Here is a 20,551-nt window from a genome sequence, read left to right as displayed (position 1 = left end):
AGTACTTCTTTAATTTTTGAAATTTTATTATAGATTTCATCATTACTGTTTATGAAATCCAATAATTTTTCCTTGAGCTTCTGAATAATACTTATGAGGCACCGTTTGGAACCTTTGGTGTAGTAATGAATATTACTGGAGTTCTTTCCCAACACCATTATTATCGTCTTAAAAATAACGATTTGGTGTTAGGAAAGAACTCCAGTAATATTCTTTTGAATAATAGATGACGATAAAAACTTGAATAATGAAACATTTTGGGATTATTTATATGACTTTACATGTTCAAATGAATGATCACAAAAAAAAATAGAAACAAGTTCAAACTGTGTTTAAAGATAAGCACCATCTACCTACTTCTGAAAGTTGAGAAATATCTGAATTTTCATAGATTTAAGTCTAGGAGGCTAGGTTAGGTCAAAAGTGAGTGGATCTATTCGACCCTCCACCGCAACCCGCAACTGTTTTTGTGGCTCAAACCTATTCATACTCGATCAAATAAACAGCTTCTTAACGAAGCCAATCAGTTTATATGGTGAGTAGTATGTCAGTGCGGGTCTGCCAAACTCTGAGAACATGGTCCCCAGCGGGGCAGGCACAAAGTAGGTATGTGTTGTGCTGTTTCATCATTTTTCAAACGACATACACTGTCTTCTGACAGTCCGAGTCTCTGCATATGATGATTCAGACGACACTGACCTGTGAGTAGGCCTGTTAGTCATCGTAGTTCGTCCCTACTGTAGTCCAACAACTGTTTGGTTTCAAGCTTCGAAGGGTAAATGAACACCTTGGAGTGAGTCAATCCTAGAAGATTTTGGCAGAAGTCCATAAATCTTCTTGCCATCCAGGTGTTTAATGTTTTTTGGCAAATCTTAAAGCGATGCCAATGACAGGTTCTGGTCCGATGAAGCTGTTTGCAGCTCCCTCCTTTGCAAGGGAGTCAGCAGCCTCATTGCCTTCCAGGCCAGTATGGCCAGGAATCCAGACCAGAGAATTTATTAAGTCTAAGTTACCTGGTGCGTCTGCTGCAACACGTTAACCAACTCAGGTGCTGTGATTGTCGGTTGTCTTCTTGCGGTTAAGAACAAAAATCGGTCTTGAACCGCAGTTGTAGCGCGTCCTCGCCCTGGATGTTGTTCGGCTGGACTGCCAGTTTCACGAAAACGCCGCCACAATCGACTGATAACACTTTGGGAGACCCCCAAACGAAGAGCTACATCATTTTGTCCCATGCCACCTTGAAGAAGCCCTACAGCTCTATTCATCTCAGCCAATGGTAAGTGATGGCGTTCCATGTTAAAGCACAATATTTCCAGTTTAATTGCTGCGCAAGAACTGCATAGAATGTACAAACTCGACACTTTCAGATTATTCATTTGAGCCGAAAACCTACAGTTTGTAAAAAACTTGATAAAAGATTAGTTACCGTTTTTGCAGGCTTTGTTCAACCCATAGAAATCTACAGGGTGGTCGAGTGTACCAATTTAATCGAAATTAAACGACCTCATGCATTTATTTTTATGATATTTAGTATGTTATAAAAATATCCCTAGACTTTTCCGATGTGTGTATTTCCGCTTGAAATACAATCGCAGGTTGATATCCCTGTTCTGGGTCTGCGACTGAAAATACCTGCACCAGAACTGGAAGGTGTTTTTGATCCATCTGTGAACTAGCAACTATCTGCTCTTAATATTTTCTTCTCCCGGAGGATTCAGTCCTCTCTACTCGGGAACAATAATACTGTACAAGTCTAAGAGGAGTTACGTCGTATATCCAGTTTAGTGGACATAATTGTTTCATTACTTGGCTTTCAGAATTCTGACGAAACAAAGTGTATACATTTTAATTACTGTTTCTTTAAAAAATTATGACCCGGTTTCAAAATTTTTTTCGCATAATTTATAATGATCTGACTTTGAAAATTAGAAAATTATCTAGTGAAACCGCATAGATAATCAAAAGTTTCAATCATTATTACAAAACTTCTCCTCAAAATTATCCACGAATTAATATTTTATCAGTATCGAAACTGTAAAAACAACCTTCTCATACTTGAAATTTTGAATATAACCATCCACCATATTCGAGATAAAATATAAACATCTTCATCATTGAATATCGTGAGTAAATCATCAAGATTAAGTTTGTATTTCTAGTAAAACAAACAGATGCTTCAGATAAAATTCAAGGTTTTCTTATTTTATTCAGTTTCTTCCTCAATTACGATGGAGGTGATTGCATAGTCCAACAAATAATTCAAATAACTGAATTACCACAACAAAGTCATCTTTGTCTCTGCTTATGATACGTTGGAAAGTGCTATGGCCAATTAAAAAAAAACAACTGTAATCAATGTTACACCCAAACTTCACATTTTTTAGAATGGATTTGTCCCACGTGTGCCAATTTAGAAAGAGTAATGGTTAGTTATGCATGAATTGTGTTCTCAGAGTGAAACACAGACCATGCAAAGATTTGGAAACTGTTCAATGAACAGCATTTGTCAGCTGTTCAGGAAATGAGTTTTTTAAATAAATCTCGTCGACGTCAAAATACCGATAAACTGGTAATGACAAGAAATCATGAAACACACTCAACGATGTGGGAAATGAAAATAAATCTATTTATTATTTATCTGGTCAGTTGGAGATGACAGACATTGTCGAACATCCGAACACAATTACTCTGACGTAAATTATCATGATCAAACCAACAAAGCCTATCGAATTAAATGATAGACGAGTCTAATATGAGCGTTATTATTTATAATAATAGTAGTATGTGCAAAGACAAGGTCAACATTTTCATTGTCATTAACTTTTATTTCACTCCCATAGTTGCCAATTATTTCTGCATCGACAGTTAAAATCCTAACCGGTTCCTCTTTGATAAGATGAAATTATACGAATGTAGATACACTCATGTAAATACATGCATGGAATCGATATGTGTTTTTGTTCAAGTTAGCCTAAAATTGCCAAATTAATTTTTAGTACCCTTTCAGGTATATAATCTTAACTGACGAAACCCGGACGTAACATGATTATTGAAAATAATATTATAGTATTTTGGTGTAATAATGAAAGTCGAATACATTACAGTTTTATTTTTTTTAATGTTCAAAAAGCACGACATGATTTATTGTATTTAAAAGACATAAAATTCATGTTTGGAGTACACACTGAATATGAAACATTATTTTTTGTATTATCTAGTATTCATATAAAAGTTGTTGTTACGAAAGTATTTTCATGTAATTCAATATTAATATGAAAGTAGTTTTTTCGAGGGGGCTTTTTTTCACTTTATGTCTGAAAGTAACTTCTATGCATGGTCCACATCTTTGTAAATAATTTATTTTGAATCTAATTGCTTTCTTCTTTTCTTTGGAAGATTCCCTCATTTTTTTGCATAAAGATGGAGAAGTAGGTATCTATAAATTGAAACTTTATTCGTTTAAAAATAATCTCTAATTTCTGAAAAATTGTCCCCAGAAATTCAAAATATGAAATACAAAAACTATTGTCATTACATCATCTGTTATTGAGGAAATTCTGTGAAAAACGGATATCATCAAAGCAATTGATTACTGAGAAATCATCCTCTAAAACTAAATGAGAGCAATACATTTTTGGCAGAAATAAAAATTTTAAATACATCTCTGGATTGGACATAGATGTACTTACAACAAATGTACTCAAATGTCTGACTGAAATGCCCCTCTGATCGCAAAACAATATTGATGTTTAAAGAATAAATTATATAGTTTCCCCTTTAGAAAATCAGTTGACTCATGATGCATGTAATGATTTGATGAGCTTTTAATATTCAACTTTCCTGCAGACAATCAAAATTGACGGTATTTATATCTATTTTTTCAACTAAAATTTATGCATATGAATGAGCCAAGGAAACATTGTGAAATTCGTTACAGTTCTCTTATTGCGATGAAGAAAAGAAATTATGATACTTATGTTTACGGCAGTAGTATAAAATTATTCGATTATAATGTGAATTTTCAAGAAACAATTACTTATTGCTTGAAGGTGGACTATTTAACCAAGACAACAAACAGATTGGAGAATACGGCACAGACAATATCTGTAACATATATATTATATTATGATTTGTACAGTGTGAATAAAGGTGAAAGTATTGATGATGATAGATTTCATTGCTGAATCTCTACTAAAATTGTTATTAAAAGTAAAAAAATATTGAATGAGTTATTTGAGTGTTGATATTTGCATATACACAAAAAATTTCTTCTTTGATGAATGCTTATTGTTGAGATATCATTATTTTAAAATAAGAAAAATGTAAGTAAATTTCGTATTTGAAGAAACTTTGTGATTATAAATAAAGAAAAATCGTTACTGATTTAATATCTGGGGAGTTATTTTTCAAAACACTCACATTTTCTATTTTATTTCCTTTTTTGAAGACGTCTTTGATTTCTCAATGTCTATGTATACAATGTGTCAAAGATAAGGAGAGCCAGTATGGGAAAATCAGATCCCGTAAGAGATACAAAGTCGGATAAATTATGAAAAAGTTGCCCATTTTAAAGCTCAATCAAATGGCAACCCATTAGCGAAACTGACGCCAAAATGGCCAACTATTTCCGGATTCATATAGAAAATTTAATTGGTGATGATTTCTTAGGAATCACATGTTAGGAATCACACGTTAAAAGGTAAGACCTCGTTAGTCCTTAGCTCGCACAAGTTTCTCAACTTCTGAGAGTTGACGTTCGTATGGGGGCGGCAGCTGATTAACGAAAAACAGATTTAAACAGATTTTTCTTGGAGATGAAACATCAGTTTAAAAATCTGTAACCGTTATCTTGTACAGCTTAAAAAGAGGCAAGTGTTTATTGTCTTTCAAAATCACTTTAAATGGCGTCAGAAAAAAAATAAAAACAAATTGCCGAATTTTGGTTTTTTTCACATATTTTCGGAAATAATTGGAATTTGGTAAATTTCAGAACGTAATTTCAATACACCTCGAAATTGACAACGTTTTCCTTGTATCTCTAACACACTTCACAAAAATCTACCTGGGTAATTATGTATTACGAATTATTGGCAAATTACCTAACTGACACCTAATTTGCTTTTGACTCAAACACATAAATTACGTAATTTCTCACGAAATAAATTCAATGTGTGGGCATGTTCTGTGCAAAATTGTTTTCGTTGCGATAATTAATGACAGGGAGGTTCTCCTTTCATACCATAGTTGAGGTGAAAGTTAAAAAAAATCAATCGACAAAGAGTAATTTTTATAATTTTCGCTACCCATTGTGTAAATCGACTAAATAAAATTTTGTGGTCCTACCTATTTTGGTATGAGATAACTACGGTACCCACGTACGTAACAAGTATTGTAGAGATGAACAATCACTACATTGAAATTCTGTCAGTGGAAGGAACACTTCTCATGTTCTAAGCCATTATAGTTGTTCCATCCAGATGAATATGTCGTTTTTTGGGTGAAATCCAAAAATTTTTGAGATTTTAAGTTCCGGAGTCAGTGAAATGAAAAAGAAAAATATATGAGAAAATACTATTTTACGGTATAGGCTGAAATGGAGTGATCTTCCTGTTAGAAGGACTCTTATACGGATTTTTATGTTATAGTAAAATTTTTATTTGTTTTCAATGACAATGTTGCTATGTGATTTTTTCTCAATTTTCTTTTGGAACTACACTGAATTGTATCTTAATTTTAGCTTTTTTCTCAATATTATTGTGTTTGTCGATTTTTATGAAATGAAATGCTTTATTGACCCCTAAAAACCTAACGAACCTAAGTTAGCAGATTTTGCCGACTGCTCCACAGAAAACCAATCTTGTTGAAACTTCAAGTAATTCTATGTGTAACGGTAGGTAATTATATTTGAAAATATTTGTCACAGTCAAAAACTGTCAATAAATAGATTGTCAATAATTCACCGCTTTTACTTACAACGAAAGCTAGCAACTGTTTGGAACCTTTGGTGTTGTAATGAATATAACTGGAGTTTTTTCCCCAACACCAAATCGTTATTTTAACACCTCGACACGTGTTTCGATCACCAAGTGATCATCTTCAAGAGGAAGATTAAACTAAATATACATACAATGTTATCCTCATTTATATCTTAGATGCCTCTGCTAGGTATCTGCTTCTTAATTGTCTTCAATCAATCAATAAAAAATGTACTTTATCACAGAAAAAAAATCTTATTAACAAAGCTTGAAGAAATAAAAAAAACAGTCAATGCACAGTAACAATGGAATAATATAGATTCTACTAACGCTACATGTACACAGGACATAATATTCTACAAAGCAGTTAAGAATTGAATCAAGTACATGTATAAAATAAATAAATCAGTCGGTTCAACCTCAAGGGTTCAGGTACTGAAAATCTGTCTTCAAGATATTCTTCCAAGCTATAATATGCTTTCGTGAGTAAAAGTTCACACGTTTTCGTAATGTTTTGACTCCAATATACTTTTCAAATGGTAGATGATTGAATATCTTCCGACTCTCAAATATTATGGAATTTTTTGTTAATGTTGAAGTTGACTTTGGCAGAGGTATATTGGCATTTTGACGGGTTTTATATATTCTTTCGAAAGGAAAAGTATTTTTTCTTATTTGAATTAGACATACTGTTTCTAGAATGAAGATGCAGTAGATTGTTAGTATTCTACTATTTATGAAGAGTGGTCTACGGTGGTCCAAACGCTTGGCTCTACATATATATCTTATCGCCCTTTTTTGTTAAAATCGAAATAAATCCCGATAAAACTGAACTTGTAAACTTCACGAGGAAATTCACGAATGTGAAGATCTTCAGGAAGTTGCGAGTTAAGGATAAGTGCATTGACGAGCAGAAGAGTGCGAGATATCTGGGAGTGATCCTGGACAAGCGCCTGAACTTCCAGGAACACTTGAGTATGCCGATCCAACGAGCGGGTGCGGCGATAAAACGCACGTATCCGCTCATTGCACGGAACTCTAAGTTGCTTATTTATAAACAAATAATTAGGCCGGCTATGTTGTACGCGAGTCGTGTGCTCTGCAGTCTCAAGAAGTCCCCTTTAATGAGACTCGAGAGAATGCAGAATAAGGTGCTCCGTATTTGCACTAACAGTGACAGATACATTTCATTGAACAATCTGTTAGATCTGGCAGAAGTGGAGTCAGTCACCGACCATATCAGGAGACTGGCTCAGAAATTCTTCAAGTTCTTTCTACCGAAGAGCCCGCTGACGAAGGACGTCACGGCAGTTAGAAGCTATCATGGACAGCGCCGTAAGCAAGGGCTAGTCTATGAAGAACTGGAGACATACCGTGAACGGCGCGAATGCGATCGCGCTTAGTTCAAGGAAAAATTGGATAAGAGTATTCACGCACACATGATGACGTGATAGCAGAAATACTCTTACCTGGTTTTATAATGAACTTTTTCCAAGGGATTATCGACAACTGCTACCAACAAACAGACGAATGATTCTCTGAGAAGTACCGAAACGCAACAGAATGACAACTTCCGCGTAAGCCTCGGCAGGAAGCGGAAAACTATAGATGAGGCTGATTTAAGGCGTTGAGTGGAGAGCCAACCGCCAACACCAGCGGGGGCGTCTCCCACTGCCCCATCGGGGGACTGTGTGGAGGCGCTTTTCTCTTCCGTGCGGAATTCTTGAGAGCGCAAATCTATCGGGGTCTTTTCCTGCCACTCCCTCTACCCCATTCACTACCCATCCCAATCCTTCCCACTGTCCCACTCCATAGGGGAAACCCTTGTGTACATTTTGTATATTTGTATATATTATTTTTTTATTGTATATATTTTATATTTTATAAACACCACAAAAAAAATACCTTGAAATTGTATGGAGAATAGTCAATAAAGAACATTTTGATCTTTTGATCTTTTGATCTTATCGCCCTTTTTTGTAGAACAAACACTGATTGCATCAACTGCTTGCTACATAAACCCCAGAAAGCGATACCATACCTCAGATGAGACTCGACTAATGAAAAGTTAGATGTTTTTCCTGCTACTACTCCCAACTCCTTGGTGATGACCCTGATAGCGTAGCAACCAGATGCAAGTTTTTTTTTGAGATGTTTTACGTGTTCATCAAACTTCAGGGTATTATCAATCCATAATCCCAAGAATTTGGTGCACGTGTTATTTTCGATGACATGCTTCTGGAGGCTTAGGTTTCCCGAAACAAATTTAAACGAAATTATGTTAGTTTGATTCACATTGAAACATAAAGAATTGGAATCACACCAAAATTTGACTTTCTCTAAATCAGTTTAAATAATATTTCTCAGGGAGTCTGTATTATTTCCATGCCATAGTAAAGTTGTATCGTCTGCAAACATTGTAAACTTTGCTTGTATGTCGATATTAGATAGGTCATTCACATAGATAAGGAACAAAATGGGACCGAGCACTGATCCTTGGGGGACTCCAAAAAGGGATTTTCGAAAGACTAGAATTTTTGTTCTGCAACTTTTACATTTGAATTCTATCTGAAAGATAAAATCGGAACTAATTGAGGGTTGTTCCTTTGATACCATAAAGGAATAATTTTTCCAACAGCACTCTGTGATCAACGCAATCAAAGGCCTTGGTAAAGTCGCAGAATACTGCCGCAGCCACTTCACCTTTATTAAGCCCTACATATAACTCTTCTAAAAAGACAAAGATAGCATCATTTGTACTTTTGAATCTTTGAGAACCAAACTGTGAGCTACTCAGTATATTATGCGTCTCCAGAAATTTTAGCAACCTTTTTTTTACAAGCATCTCTATCACTTTTGACAAAGTAGATATTAGTGAAATAATACGAAAATTGGATGGCTCATTCACTTCACCACCCTTGTGAAATGGAATCACTATAGCAGTTTTCAGTATATCCGGAAATAAACCAATTGAAAATGATACATCAATTGATTCTGCCAGGGCAAAAAGGATATGATCTGGCAGTTTTTCTAATAAATTTACTGATATTCCATCGATTCCATGCGTTTTTTTATTTTTTAGTTCCCTAAATGTTTCATCTAGTTCTTCAATATTTGTATGTTCTAAAATGAATTCTTTTGAAATCATTACGTTACTCAAGTAGTCTTAAGGGTTTTTTGTATGGATATGTTGAGTTTGAGTTTTTCTGCTATTGTACAGTAATACACATTGAGGCTATCAGGGCTGATGTCAATTTGCACTGGAAGCTTGTTTGTTTTGCCTCTCAGATCATAATTATTTATTCTGAAGTACATTGTGCAACTCATTGTTGCTATTTTTACAAATAATATTATCGTTCAAGCAGTCTTTCAGTTTTTTTGAAGTAGTATCATCAGATATTACTGATTTGGAAAAATTTCCTACAAATACTCAGAGCTTTGTAACAGATCGAAGACTTCCCGACGCTCTAGCCAAAGCGCGGGAGAAAAGGAAAACTATATAAACTACATAGAAAGCGAAATCATATTTATTGCTTTGTGGTTTCGTTGGTGATATAGCGTTTACTTCATCAACCATGAGTTTGACGATGCGACTGGTAAGTGGATAGTTTTTATATGAAAGGAGAAAGGATATGATGTATAAAAGTGACAGTTCATCTCATCTGATAGTGACGAAAAACTCTTATATTTTGTGGGACATATAAATCTTCTCTGGCAAAAACAAATAATGGATCTTTGTTTAAAATTGTTTGACGATATTTCCATTACCTGACGATGTGTTGGATTATATTGATGAACAAAATGAATGAAATTTTAGTGATATTAAAAATTCTCGGTTCGAAATATTCGGATGAATGCCAAAAAACAGAAATAATGTCAAAGATATTGAACAAAAACGGTTAAGAAATCAGCATACAAATTGAAAAACCTGCAGGAACGTTTATTTGTGAAGTAAACAGAACAAACTGATGATGCTACACTGTAGGGAAACTCGTTTTGAAATGAAATTCATTGTGAAAATTCTATAGATTATCATACCTATTTATTTATTCATTGATCATTGCTTATTCATTTTTGCTCAATTTTTTGACATTATTTCTGTTTTAACTAACTGATTCGAAGATTTCGCGCGATAATTTTCAGTATTTTCAATAATTTAAACATTCTATTCATTTCAGTTTCATTTGTTTTTTCATAGATTTTCAATCAGTTAATACCTTTTTAGACGATGTCCGAACTTGCTACTAACGTATTCTAAAAACACTTTATTGTGTGATTTTCACTAGACAGTTTTACAAAAACGCAACACGTGTTTCGCCATACAATGGCTTCCTCGGGCGAATCTTAATAACCTTATTCTTATTAAAACGTTTTTGTAAAACTGTCTAGTGAAAATCACACAATGAAGAATACGTTAGTTATGGATTTTCATCAAGTATCGGCCGATTCTATCATATAACGAACTTGTTACATTTACATAATGAATATCTCCATACACGGGTATGTAACTTCAAAACAATGTTGCCCTCAAGCAACTGTCTGTTAGGAAATTTAAATAATCTTTGACGTAGTTAATGCACCAGGGTGAATTGTATACTATATTGAATAATTTTTCTTGATAATCAAATGAAAGTCTAAAATATCCATTATTGACTGTTTCTTTCCAACGTTTCTTTTGTCAAATAATTATTGTTTCTTGTAGAAATCTATAACATCGATCATTATAACTTTTATTGTTTACTTAATTTATAATTATTGTTTTTATAATTAAACTCTACCACTAGTGTTTTTCTCATACCAATGGCACACACGTGTGTATTGTGCAAATAAAAATACTACCTGAATAATGTCGTCACCCAAAAACTTGAAAACACTCGTTCAAATTTATTACTTTTCTGATTTATCTAGGATAAATCAGGTCAACTATGACAACTTGAGTTTTTCGATGCATTTGAAGTTGATTAACTATTATTTATCGAGTTTCAAAATTTAATTTCAAAAGAGAAATGTAGTGTTCTTGTAATTCAGTAATGCTTGATTTAATATTCAACCGCTGATTCATTTAAATGTATCAATTGATGGTGAATCAAAGTTGTCGATTTAATTTTTATTCACTTTTCTCGCCCACAATCATTACTAGAGTCTGTATCAAATTGTTTTATTTTTTTTCTATAGAATAAGTGATGACTTTAGCAACAAACAAAATAAATCTCAAATATTGCAATTTCCCAATTTCAAATAGATAATGTCATAGTTTTGCCGGTAAATAGTTCTAAATTGAAATGTTTCGTGACGAATGTGTCTAAAAAGGATAATATTCAAACCAAGTTACATTCTGTAGCAAAATCATATTTAATATTTGGAAAAAAAATATGTTTGGCCTTCTAGTTTTCCACCATTATATAAAAAGCAGAGTTTTGGTAAGAAAGTGAGAAAAAATGAAATACATCAATAATTTTTTATGAACATGTGTAGATCATAGACAGAAGAAAAAAATCATCCGATATTTACTACAATTATTAGAAATTATTAGTTGGGTAAGCCCCCAGATGAATTTCCAGTAATGCCACATTAGCAGATCTCTTTCCTTTTGTAAAAGCGTGTTAAACAATATTTTCCTAGTCGGTGAGCATCTTTAGCATATGTACGAGTACAATGCGAAAATCTGTACTATTTCTTGGATCTGCACATGAATTTTTATCAACACGTTTCTGGATAACTTTGAAAGATTCACTCGATGTTTGTAAAAACTTCATATCACTGTCACTGGAAGAGTTACAAAATACCATTCTTAAAAAAATCTATAGAACCAACTAAATCAACCCCAGATATCCAAATTTCTTTTATTGAAAAGAAAATATTTTCTTCGGGAGAAATCTTGTCTCAGAAAAACCTTTTTGACTTTTATTTATCCAACACTATTAAGAATGTGTGAACAGAAATGCTCATGTTTTCGAAGATTTACTAGATTTAACGTACGATATGTGTGTTACTCTTTATTTGCATTGTATCAAAAACATATTTTATGTTCTTAAATTCAAATCATACAGCGTGAAACAATCAAATGAAATATATATTCGGTACTCACATTATTATGGATTTTCTGCTCTACCATAGATCTCTATACTGAAATACATTTAAGTGACAGTTCCAAACCTCGATAATTTGAATAGAAAGGAGTATTCGAAAGGTTCTATGATGTTCTATTGGAGAATTATGTGGTTGTCAAATTCTTTGTGAAAAGTAAAAATGAAAAATTCATCTGATTGGCGAAATTCCCCATATTACCCTATTAAATTTAATAATTGAATGTTTTTGTTTTTAATGATGAAAAACACAAGAAAATTCAAATTCATCACTTTTTAACTAATCTTATACACTGCAGGTATTATAAAATGTTATCAAAATTTCAAACGTATTCTTGCTGAATGTCACTATAATTGAGATAAATTCTAAAGAAATGTTATCAGGAAATAGTTTAAATGAATGTCATATCTGTATCTACCAAACCGATCATTATTCATCATTCTTCAAATAGTCTAATGAAATGAGAAGAATAACCAATCATTTATCATGAAAGAACAATATTTTTGGGAAAGGAAGGTTTTGGCTTTCTACTTCTTCATCTTTATACAAAAAAAGTGGGAATCCTCCAAAGAACAGGAGAAAGCAAATCATATCGTAGTTAACTCTATACAAAGATGTGTAGTTCATGCAAAAAAGTATAAAGATGTAGGCATACAGATAGAGAAGTTGAAAGACAAAATCTTCCTTTCCCAGAAATTAATCTTTCCTTTCAATTTAAACAACATTTTGTTCTATCCAACAAAAAAAAAAGTTCTGGATCCATACTTACTTTCTTAACTTCCCTCGTAATTCCATTCACTTGAATCTCTCATTTTTCTATTAACTGTATTGACAGAAACCAAGCCGCTCACATTCAATTACCTCATTATATTTTCACTTTATGTGATCCAGTCTTGTAATTCTGTTAGCTTTCTCTAATTCTTTCAAATTAATAACCGATAATAATTTCAATATAGATGTGAATGTCATTAATTTTTCCCATAATTAGATATCGAATCGGGATAATTAGAAGACATACGGCGATTCAATCTAGTTTGTTATTACATGTACCTTGAGTTTCAAATGTTTTATCACAGTGGAAGATCGTATATCTTTGAATGATAATTGTATTTCTGTTTGGTATTTCGGATTTTAAATCACCAAGAATGCTTTTCTCTCATTCATATGTTAGAAAATAAAATAATTTTATCAACCATAAGTAGAATTTTTTTGTGTAGTAAAAGGGAATTGTTAATTATAGAAACATATAAAAAAAGTAATACAATTGGCGCTCCGGGGCGAGTTGATTGATTCCAGTAGCGCATTTGCTCTTTCAGCTGCAGGAAAACCCGGAATAACTTGCAGCACCACATCATCTGAAGATCCTGATCTGCCACTGTCCTCTCTTTCGTAGAATAAAATGTAGGGTGTGTCCAGAGGCTCCAAAGAAGTCAAGATATTGCCAGAATATTTAGTTGAAGTTCTAGAAAGTCACATACGTTTTTGATACCTCTTGAATATGTACTACAAAATAAACTAGTGGCGATTTTTCCAGCAAAAGATCTACAAACACATGACGACAGAGACTGTACGGAATCATTCAATCCAGAGCGGTCAAGAGTATTGATTCTGCTATTTTCCTGCTCACGAAGAGTATTCAACAAGAACACCAAGGATTCGGAACAATCCTCTTGTTGTCCTAACGAGTATCTAGTGGACTTCAAAGACTCAAAGAAATCGGTTGGTGGGAAAGATGATACATTCTCACAAAATTGCAGCTGCATGAACAGATGAACAGGTGTTTGAGTTTGGAGTAGCAAACATTCTCGTTCTCATTCATCGTCAAAACCTCGTTCTTGAAATTCTTCGTCATAAACAATACTTGTAAATGCTACTCATGTAACAAGTGTTTTCTAAATTATCCAAACCAATTTTCTTCGTAAGGAAGAACATATTCCACATAATCTGCATCAGAACCATTTCTCAAGCTGCAATTGATCCTTCCAAGTGATGAAGGGTTTCGTAGATGGATCGATTCGGCTCTTGTTTCATGAAGCTCTTTCACTGAAAAAGAGCCAAAACCACGAGGAGCAAGAATGTACCTAAGGGTTCCAATATGTCCACTGACCGCACTGAAAAAGAAGAAGGTGGATCAATCACTTGCGAATTAACCTTGATTTGTTTTGAAGAGATTTTAGTTCTGTACTGAAATAAGGACAATGCACGATCTCATCAAAATTATGTGAAGGAGGAACAGTTCCAATGACCGAAGCAGCATTACTACATTGAAAAGCAATACTGATTCTTTCTATCAAAAACGAGGTACAACGGTAATCTTTCGTTGCTTGGCCTAATCTCCTTCCGAGTTCATGAATGAATAACAGAGACTCCAGGCCATAAACACCAGAAGTTTCAACCGCTACTGGATGGAACAGATAGTTATTACCACGATTTTGGTAGTTTTTTCGTTTTAATTTTTCGCCAGACAATGCTGCAGTTCCAGTAGACTTCGAACTTTCAGTAAGATGGGAAGCCACGGCCGTGTCAACGCAAGTGAAGTCCCTTACCACAGGTTTATCGTATTTCCATGGTAAGAGATACATACCATCTGGTCGTTTATCATCATTTCGACTGGTACCTAAGGGATCCAGAATTGCAGGAACATCCGCTGACACCATATCCCGTTTCAATATGTCGTTCACCTGGTGATGTTGAGATGTACGCCCTGCACTTCTCCTGCAACTCAAACCATGTGTACCTTTTCCATCAACTACACTACCGCAAACACAATTATGAGGCACACAAATAGATAAACCCATCCTAAGTCTTACTGCTATTCTGAAAGATTCATCGTCTAATAGTGTTCAACCAAACACCCGATTCTTGATCATTGCTGCTTTCAGACGAGCCTTATCGGATACACTTGTAGATTCCAAAAGTTTATCATTGATAATAAGTAGAAATATTCATTGATTTCAAAATGACAGAAGGTTGTTGGATATTTGGATTTCTATCGTTAAAAAATATCAATAAAATCTCAGTAAAATTATTATAGCTACAGTTGTTAATAGTATTCAATATAAATAGTCAAGTTTCTCTGCGTTTTTTATAACATCAAGGTGAGGAAGCTAATATCTAGTTTGTATTCATGCGATTCTCTTTGACATAAACAGCATATATTGCAAAATGAGATTAGTGATGAACTTAATAATGTCGGATTTATGCATATTTTAATGTTATATCCAACATGTTTTTGCATTCATTAACAATTTAATGTAGGAAAACAGCTTATCTATTGACAACTCAACATAAGAATACCAACTGAATCGAGAAGAATATCAAAAGTTATCCTATTACATTTCGGAATCACCTGAGAGAAAGAAGTTCAAGTATGTGACGACAACTATCTTATTCAAATGAATATGGCCTATAAACCGTAAGTTTCAACTAACCACTAAATTTACTCGTTATTTCGAAGTTCTCTGAAAAAATATTTCTCTAAAGTCACAAATGAAGAAATACAATTGGTAACGAGTTGATTAGTTAAATAAAACTGAATTGTGAGGTATCTTATTTTTATCATCTGCTATCTACTGAACTTTTTTCCTTATAGAGTTTCCTAGTCAGATGAGAATAATAACTGTTATACAAATTATCTGAAAGAACAATTTGTTCAGGGCAGACTCAACTTACCTACACTGTAGGTTAATGTACTGACATCTATCAGAAAAGAACTACTCCCCTGGCTAATACCACGAAGGGCGTTGGATTATATCCGAGACTGGCCTAAACGAATTGTTCTTTTACATAATTTGATTTTCAGCTAGTCTCCAAGTATGCCCACCCACTTTATGTGATAACTGATATAAATAAAGGTCGAATTTGGAACCTCTGGCGTAAAATGAATATATAAAAAACACTTTTTCCTCAACAGAACAAAACCACTGTCTTTCGATGCGCGTTTCGCTAACCAAGTTAAGGTTTTATTACCGTATTTTTGCTCCGGTGTCGGAAAAATATTTTAAATAGTAACAAATGTAGATTATTGTCGTGATTTTATATTCTTCTATGAAAAGGCTTATAGTTATTTATTGATTATTGACAAATAATCATATAACATTTACATAATGAACTGAAACGACAAAAATGTATAATTCATTTACAGAAATTTCTGTCAGATATAAATTGAAGAAAAAACCTATTCAAATCAATTACTTTCAAACATATGAACATTTAGTTAAACAAAAATCATATTTCCCTATTCAGTTTTTACTAAAAATATTCCTTATGGAGTTGAATCAGATATAATTCATGAGAGAGAGGACATTGCCAGATCAAGATCTTCAGACGATGTGGTGCTGCAGGTTTTTCCGGGTTTTCCTGCAGCTGAAAAAGCAAATGCGCCACTGGAATCAATGAAGTCGCCTCGGAGCGCCAATTAATTTTTATTGTTGTTTTTATTTTTATCGTTGTCTACAAATTCAATCAAAGATATTCATAAAAACACTATAAAAGTAATAAATGAATGTGTATTGAAATATTTCACTCAAATGGCAAAATATTATCCTATACATACACCATGGTCATTTTTAGTTTTCGGATTGAAGTAAGGTTGATCACTTCGACCGTTGCTGCATTGTTTTTGATGATGTTGCAGACGAAACGTCAAGTATAAAAACCTGCAAAACACGGCTAATAAACCCGGAACAATAAACCCTTTTCAATGGTTTGTTTTCTATTTTACCGAATCGGAGAAGTATCCAAGATGGCAGTAAGGCAGCAAAACTGACAATTTGATCAGAGGTATTCAAAAAAACCAAGTACTCATATAGATGATATAAAGAAGTGGTCCCAGCATAGTGTTTTGATGAAGACCTCAGGTCACAGTTCTGGGAATATTCAATGTTAACACTGTGAATTGATTATTAGTCAGAAAGATAGAAAGCCAGTTTATATAATCACTTCCAAGTATAAAAAAATCGGTAATACTGCATTCCTCAAAATATTTCAGAATACATTAAGAGCCACTATGGAATTTTTAAATCATTCTCCACATACGTCTAATAGCTCACTGCACTGAATTTGTTTTTCTTTGTATATTATGTATTTTATAACTTACTCAGAAAAAATCAAATGTAGTGATGATTATCATCGCCACATTGTTTTCGAGTTTTCTATGTTCACGTGTAATTACAAATTCCCATCAACGATATCATCTTCTTACATTGTTGTTCTCGACTCATTAATATGATATGTTCGTTAGCATATTCAATTATTTATCCTGTCAGGGCCTTTGACGATGCGGTCAGGATATTGTTGAAAACAGTCTTTTGTTTTAATTCGAATTGTAATTGTGATCAGATACAATTTGCTGTGGCCTTGTTGGATATCCATATAACATCGGAAGTACGTATTTTTTAGTTTTGCATGCGATTCATCGGTGATCCTTATACAGTATGTTTCCAAAATAGTATTTGAAAAAATTCTTTGGCTTGATTATACATATAAAATTGAACACCTGTGATAGGTAAATAATTTTTTTATATAGACAATGGGAGTGTTAATTATTTCTAGATAGTTATCTAGTGCAATAACTAGTGTTGTATCAGTTGGCCTTGCTCTATTCCAATCTGCTGACTAATTCTTTATATGCATATGTGTACTAACAAACCATCTATTGTGTCAACCCGCACATTTTCCACATGTTATAACAGATATATAATTACTGACCCTGTCTATATGTCTTTGTGTTATAAACAGGTGCTAAATGCACAGAACTCGGTAGTACGTACTACGAAATTCCAACTATTTATACCTTCATATTGGAGGAAAGTTTTTGTAACAATCGGAACTATCGTGAAATGAGACGATGAATCGAAACATGACGTGATAACAAAAGAAGATTGAATGAAACATAATTTACACAAAATTGACAAACCACAGTGTATTATCCAGTTTTTAACTTTTTGTGATCGATTTCTAATCATCTATCTAAAGGAACAATTCGTCTAGACCAATCTCAACTCCCTACATTGTAGGTTAATGGACTGACACCTATCAGAAAACAACTACTCCCCTGGCTAATATCACGAAGGGCGTTGTATTATATCCGACAGGTTTCAGTGCAGGATTCTTCATTGAAGTTATTCCTGCATATGCTGTTGGCGATAAAACTGCCACAATAGATTCTCAATGATTGGAACACACTTGCAGACCGGTTTCGGGTTGTTTAGCCACTCATCAATGCAAGGTAGTGCATCAATATAAAGTCGGTGATTTACGATAATTGAAAATCGAATTCCTTCAGAGTATCATTTCTCGAACTAGACTGAAGCGGACAACAGATTTGTCATCTTCAAGTATGCACACTTCCTGTATATGAAGTTTTTTTCCTTATACGTGGAATTGGGCAAATTTCAGATATGCGGTTGGTTACCTCGTTCACAGGCAGATGGGGCGATGGCAAATCTGTTAACTGTTGTCCGCTTTAGCCTAGTTCGAGGAACGATACTCTGAAGGAATTCGATTCTCAATTATCGGAAATCATCGACTTTATGTGGATCATAGACACTACCTTGCACTGACGAGTGGCCAAACAGCCCGAAACCGGTCTGCAAGTGTGTTTCAATAATTGAAAATCTATTGCGGCAGTTGTATCGCCAACAGCATATGCAGGAATAACTTCAGTGAAGAATCCTGCACTGTCACATGTCGGATATAATCCAACGCCCTTCGTGGTATTAGCCAGGGGAGTAGTTGTTTTCTGATAGGTATCAGTCCATTAACTTACAGGGTAGGAAGTTGAGACTGGCCTGAACGAATTGTTCCTTTAGATGATTTGTTTATAGCCAGTCTTCAAGTATACCCACTGCCTATATGTGAAAAAAATAATTCTAATTAAATGAATAAGCAAATAATGATACATCAAAACGTCAATTTCTATCATCATAAATATATTATCAATTCCCTCAATCTTCTCGAAAATCGGAAAGGTGTTAGTAGTTGTTGAATCGGTGGCTGTTGAGTTTTAAGTTGTTAGATTGGTCTGTTATAGAATAGAAGCTGGGTGTTTTCTCCTGATATTATGAATAGCATTATCGTAAAGAGAGTTGTCAGATAAGTATTTTACTCAGAATTGTTGAATTGTCCAGTCTCGTAACCTTTAATGCGGACTTTTGCGGTATTTGTCAATCACGTTATACTAATTTATTTCATAGAAAAACGTTATAGGATGAGTTGATAAATGAATTGAATAGATATATTGAATAACTTCATCTGATCTACAAGATTTTCCGATACAAAAGCACAATAATTCCAACTCCAGTGTTTAGGCATATTAGGTGTGCATATGATCTGATAATTTTTTAACATCGTATCAATAAAAAGAAATGGATCATTTTGTTCAATTCCTTCAGTCGAGTTTCTAATTGGTTTTAGTCGATGTGAGTGATTCAAAATAACACTATGATTGATGAAAATAGTCATCAACTCATCTCCCTCACTCGTTTGGACTATTTTGATAATTTTTAACGAAAGATTTTTCGAAATGTTTCGCAGAAATGTAACTCAAGTTGGGAGATATGGAACTTCTAACCTAGATCTGACATTTACAGCAAATAAAGAAAGTGTTGTGAAAGAATAATTAAAGAATAATCAAGAAAATAGAATATCAGTTGAATTTCATTAGTTCGGACTTCCATTGGCTAATATTGAATAAAATTATTTGAAATCCCTAAAAGAACCAATACAAATGAAACATTAAAAACAATAGCTAAAAATAACAATTATTATTCAGCTATTATTTTTAATGTTTTGTTTGTATTGGTTCTTTCAGGGAGTTCAAATCATTTTTTATTATTAGACAATGGAAGTCCGAACTAATGAAATTCATCATGAAACATCGTCAATCACTTTCAAACAGAATATAAAGTTATTGGTAACATAGAAAACCTCCATGGTGGAAAATGTTTCATTAAGTCAACACCAAAATATAAAAATTCTGCATAACCATCAGACGAAACATAAGCAATGTATGGAATGAAAAGCAGGAAATATTTTTTCAGTGGCAAAGTATTCAATTGGGAGCTTTAAATGAGAGAATCCGATAACAAATGAATATAAAATGAAAGACTGATATGGACATTTATAGAAACGCAGAAGAGCAATATATTATTGTCAATTGTTCTTTGGAAATTGCGACTTCTAAACTCAAAATTCTAAGTCGTATCTTGAAATAAATACCGTTAACTAACTTCACTGTCAATTTCAAAACATCCGTCGTTACTTGGGTAATGCAACTTTTACAAACAGCGTTTTATAAATAGCGTTATGCCACATTTTCGTAGCGCCATCTGGTGTCTATAGGTACATTGCATGTATCTTTAGTGTAGGGAGTTGTTATTAGTTAAACTATATTTTATTACAGTCTCAAGGTATGATGAACCCTATACAATTTGTAATTAACTGGTGGAAAAATTAATTATTAGATATTATACACGAAACACAAATAA

At 33.6% G+C, this 20,551-nt stretch overlaps 1 protein-coding gene across 5 annotated transcripts in view; it reads left to right on the top strand.

Annotated features, from left to right (window-relative positions):
* LOC111512529 (uncharacterized) overlaps positions 1–20,551 on the top strand; it is a 344,576-nt gene that overhangs the window by 304,592 nt on the left and 19,433 nt on the right. For 2 of the 5 annotated variants that reach the window (XM_074184474.1, XM_074184472.1), the window contains exon 1: positions 17,274–17,447. The exons of 2 other annotated variants lie outside the window; for them this stretch is intronic. In XM_074184474.1, the coding sequence (XP_074040575.1) occupies positions 17,289–17,447 (159 nt within the window). In that variant the 5' untranslated portion in view covers positions 17,274–17,288. Of the gene's footprint in view, positions 1–9,414; positions 9,572–17,273; positions 17,448–20,551 lie in introns of those variants that run through there. One more of the 5 variants, XM_023168671.2, reaches the window with a different exon arrangement.

Source organism: Leptinotarsa decemlineata, unplaced genomic scaffold, assembly GCF_025532065.1.
Source record: "Leptinotarsa decemlineata unplaced genomic scaffold, Ldec_3_MD MMD2_tig00026354_RagTag_RagTag, whole genome shotgun sequence".
In the NCBI taxonomy this organism is placed as follows: domain Eukaryota; kingdom Metazoa; phylum Arthropoda; class Insecta; order Coleoptera; family Chrysomelidae; genus Leptinotarsa; species Leptinotarsa decemlineata.
This window is presented reverse-complemented; position numbering and strand designations above follow the sequence as displayed.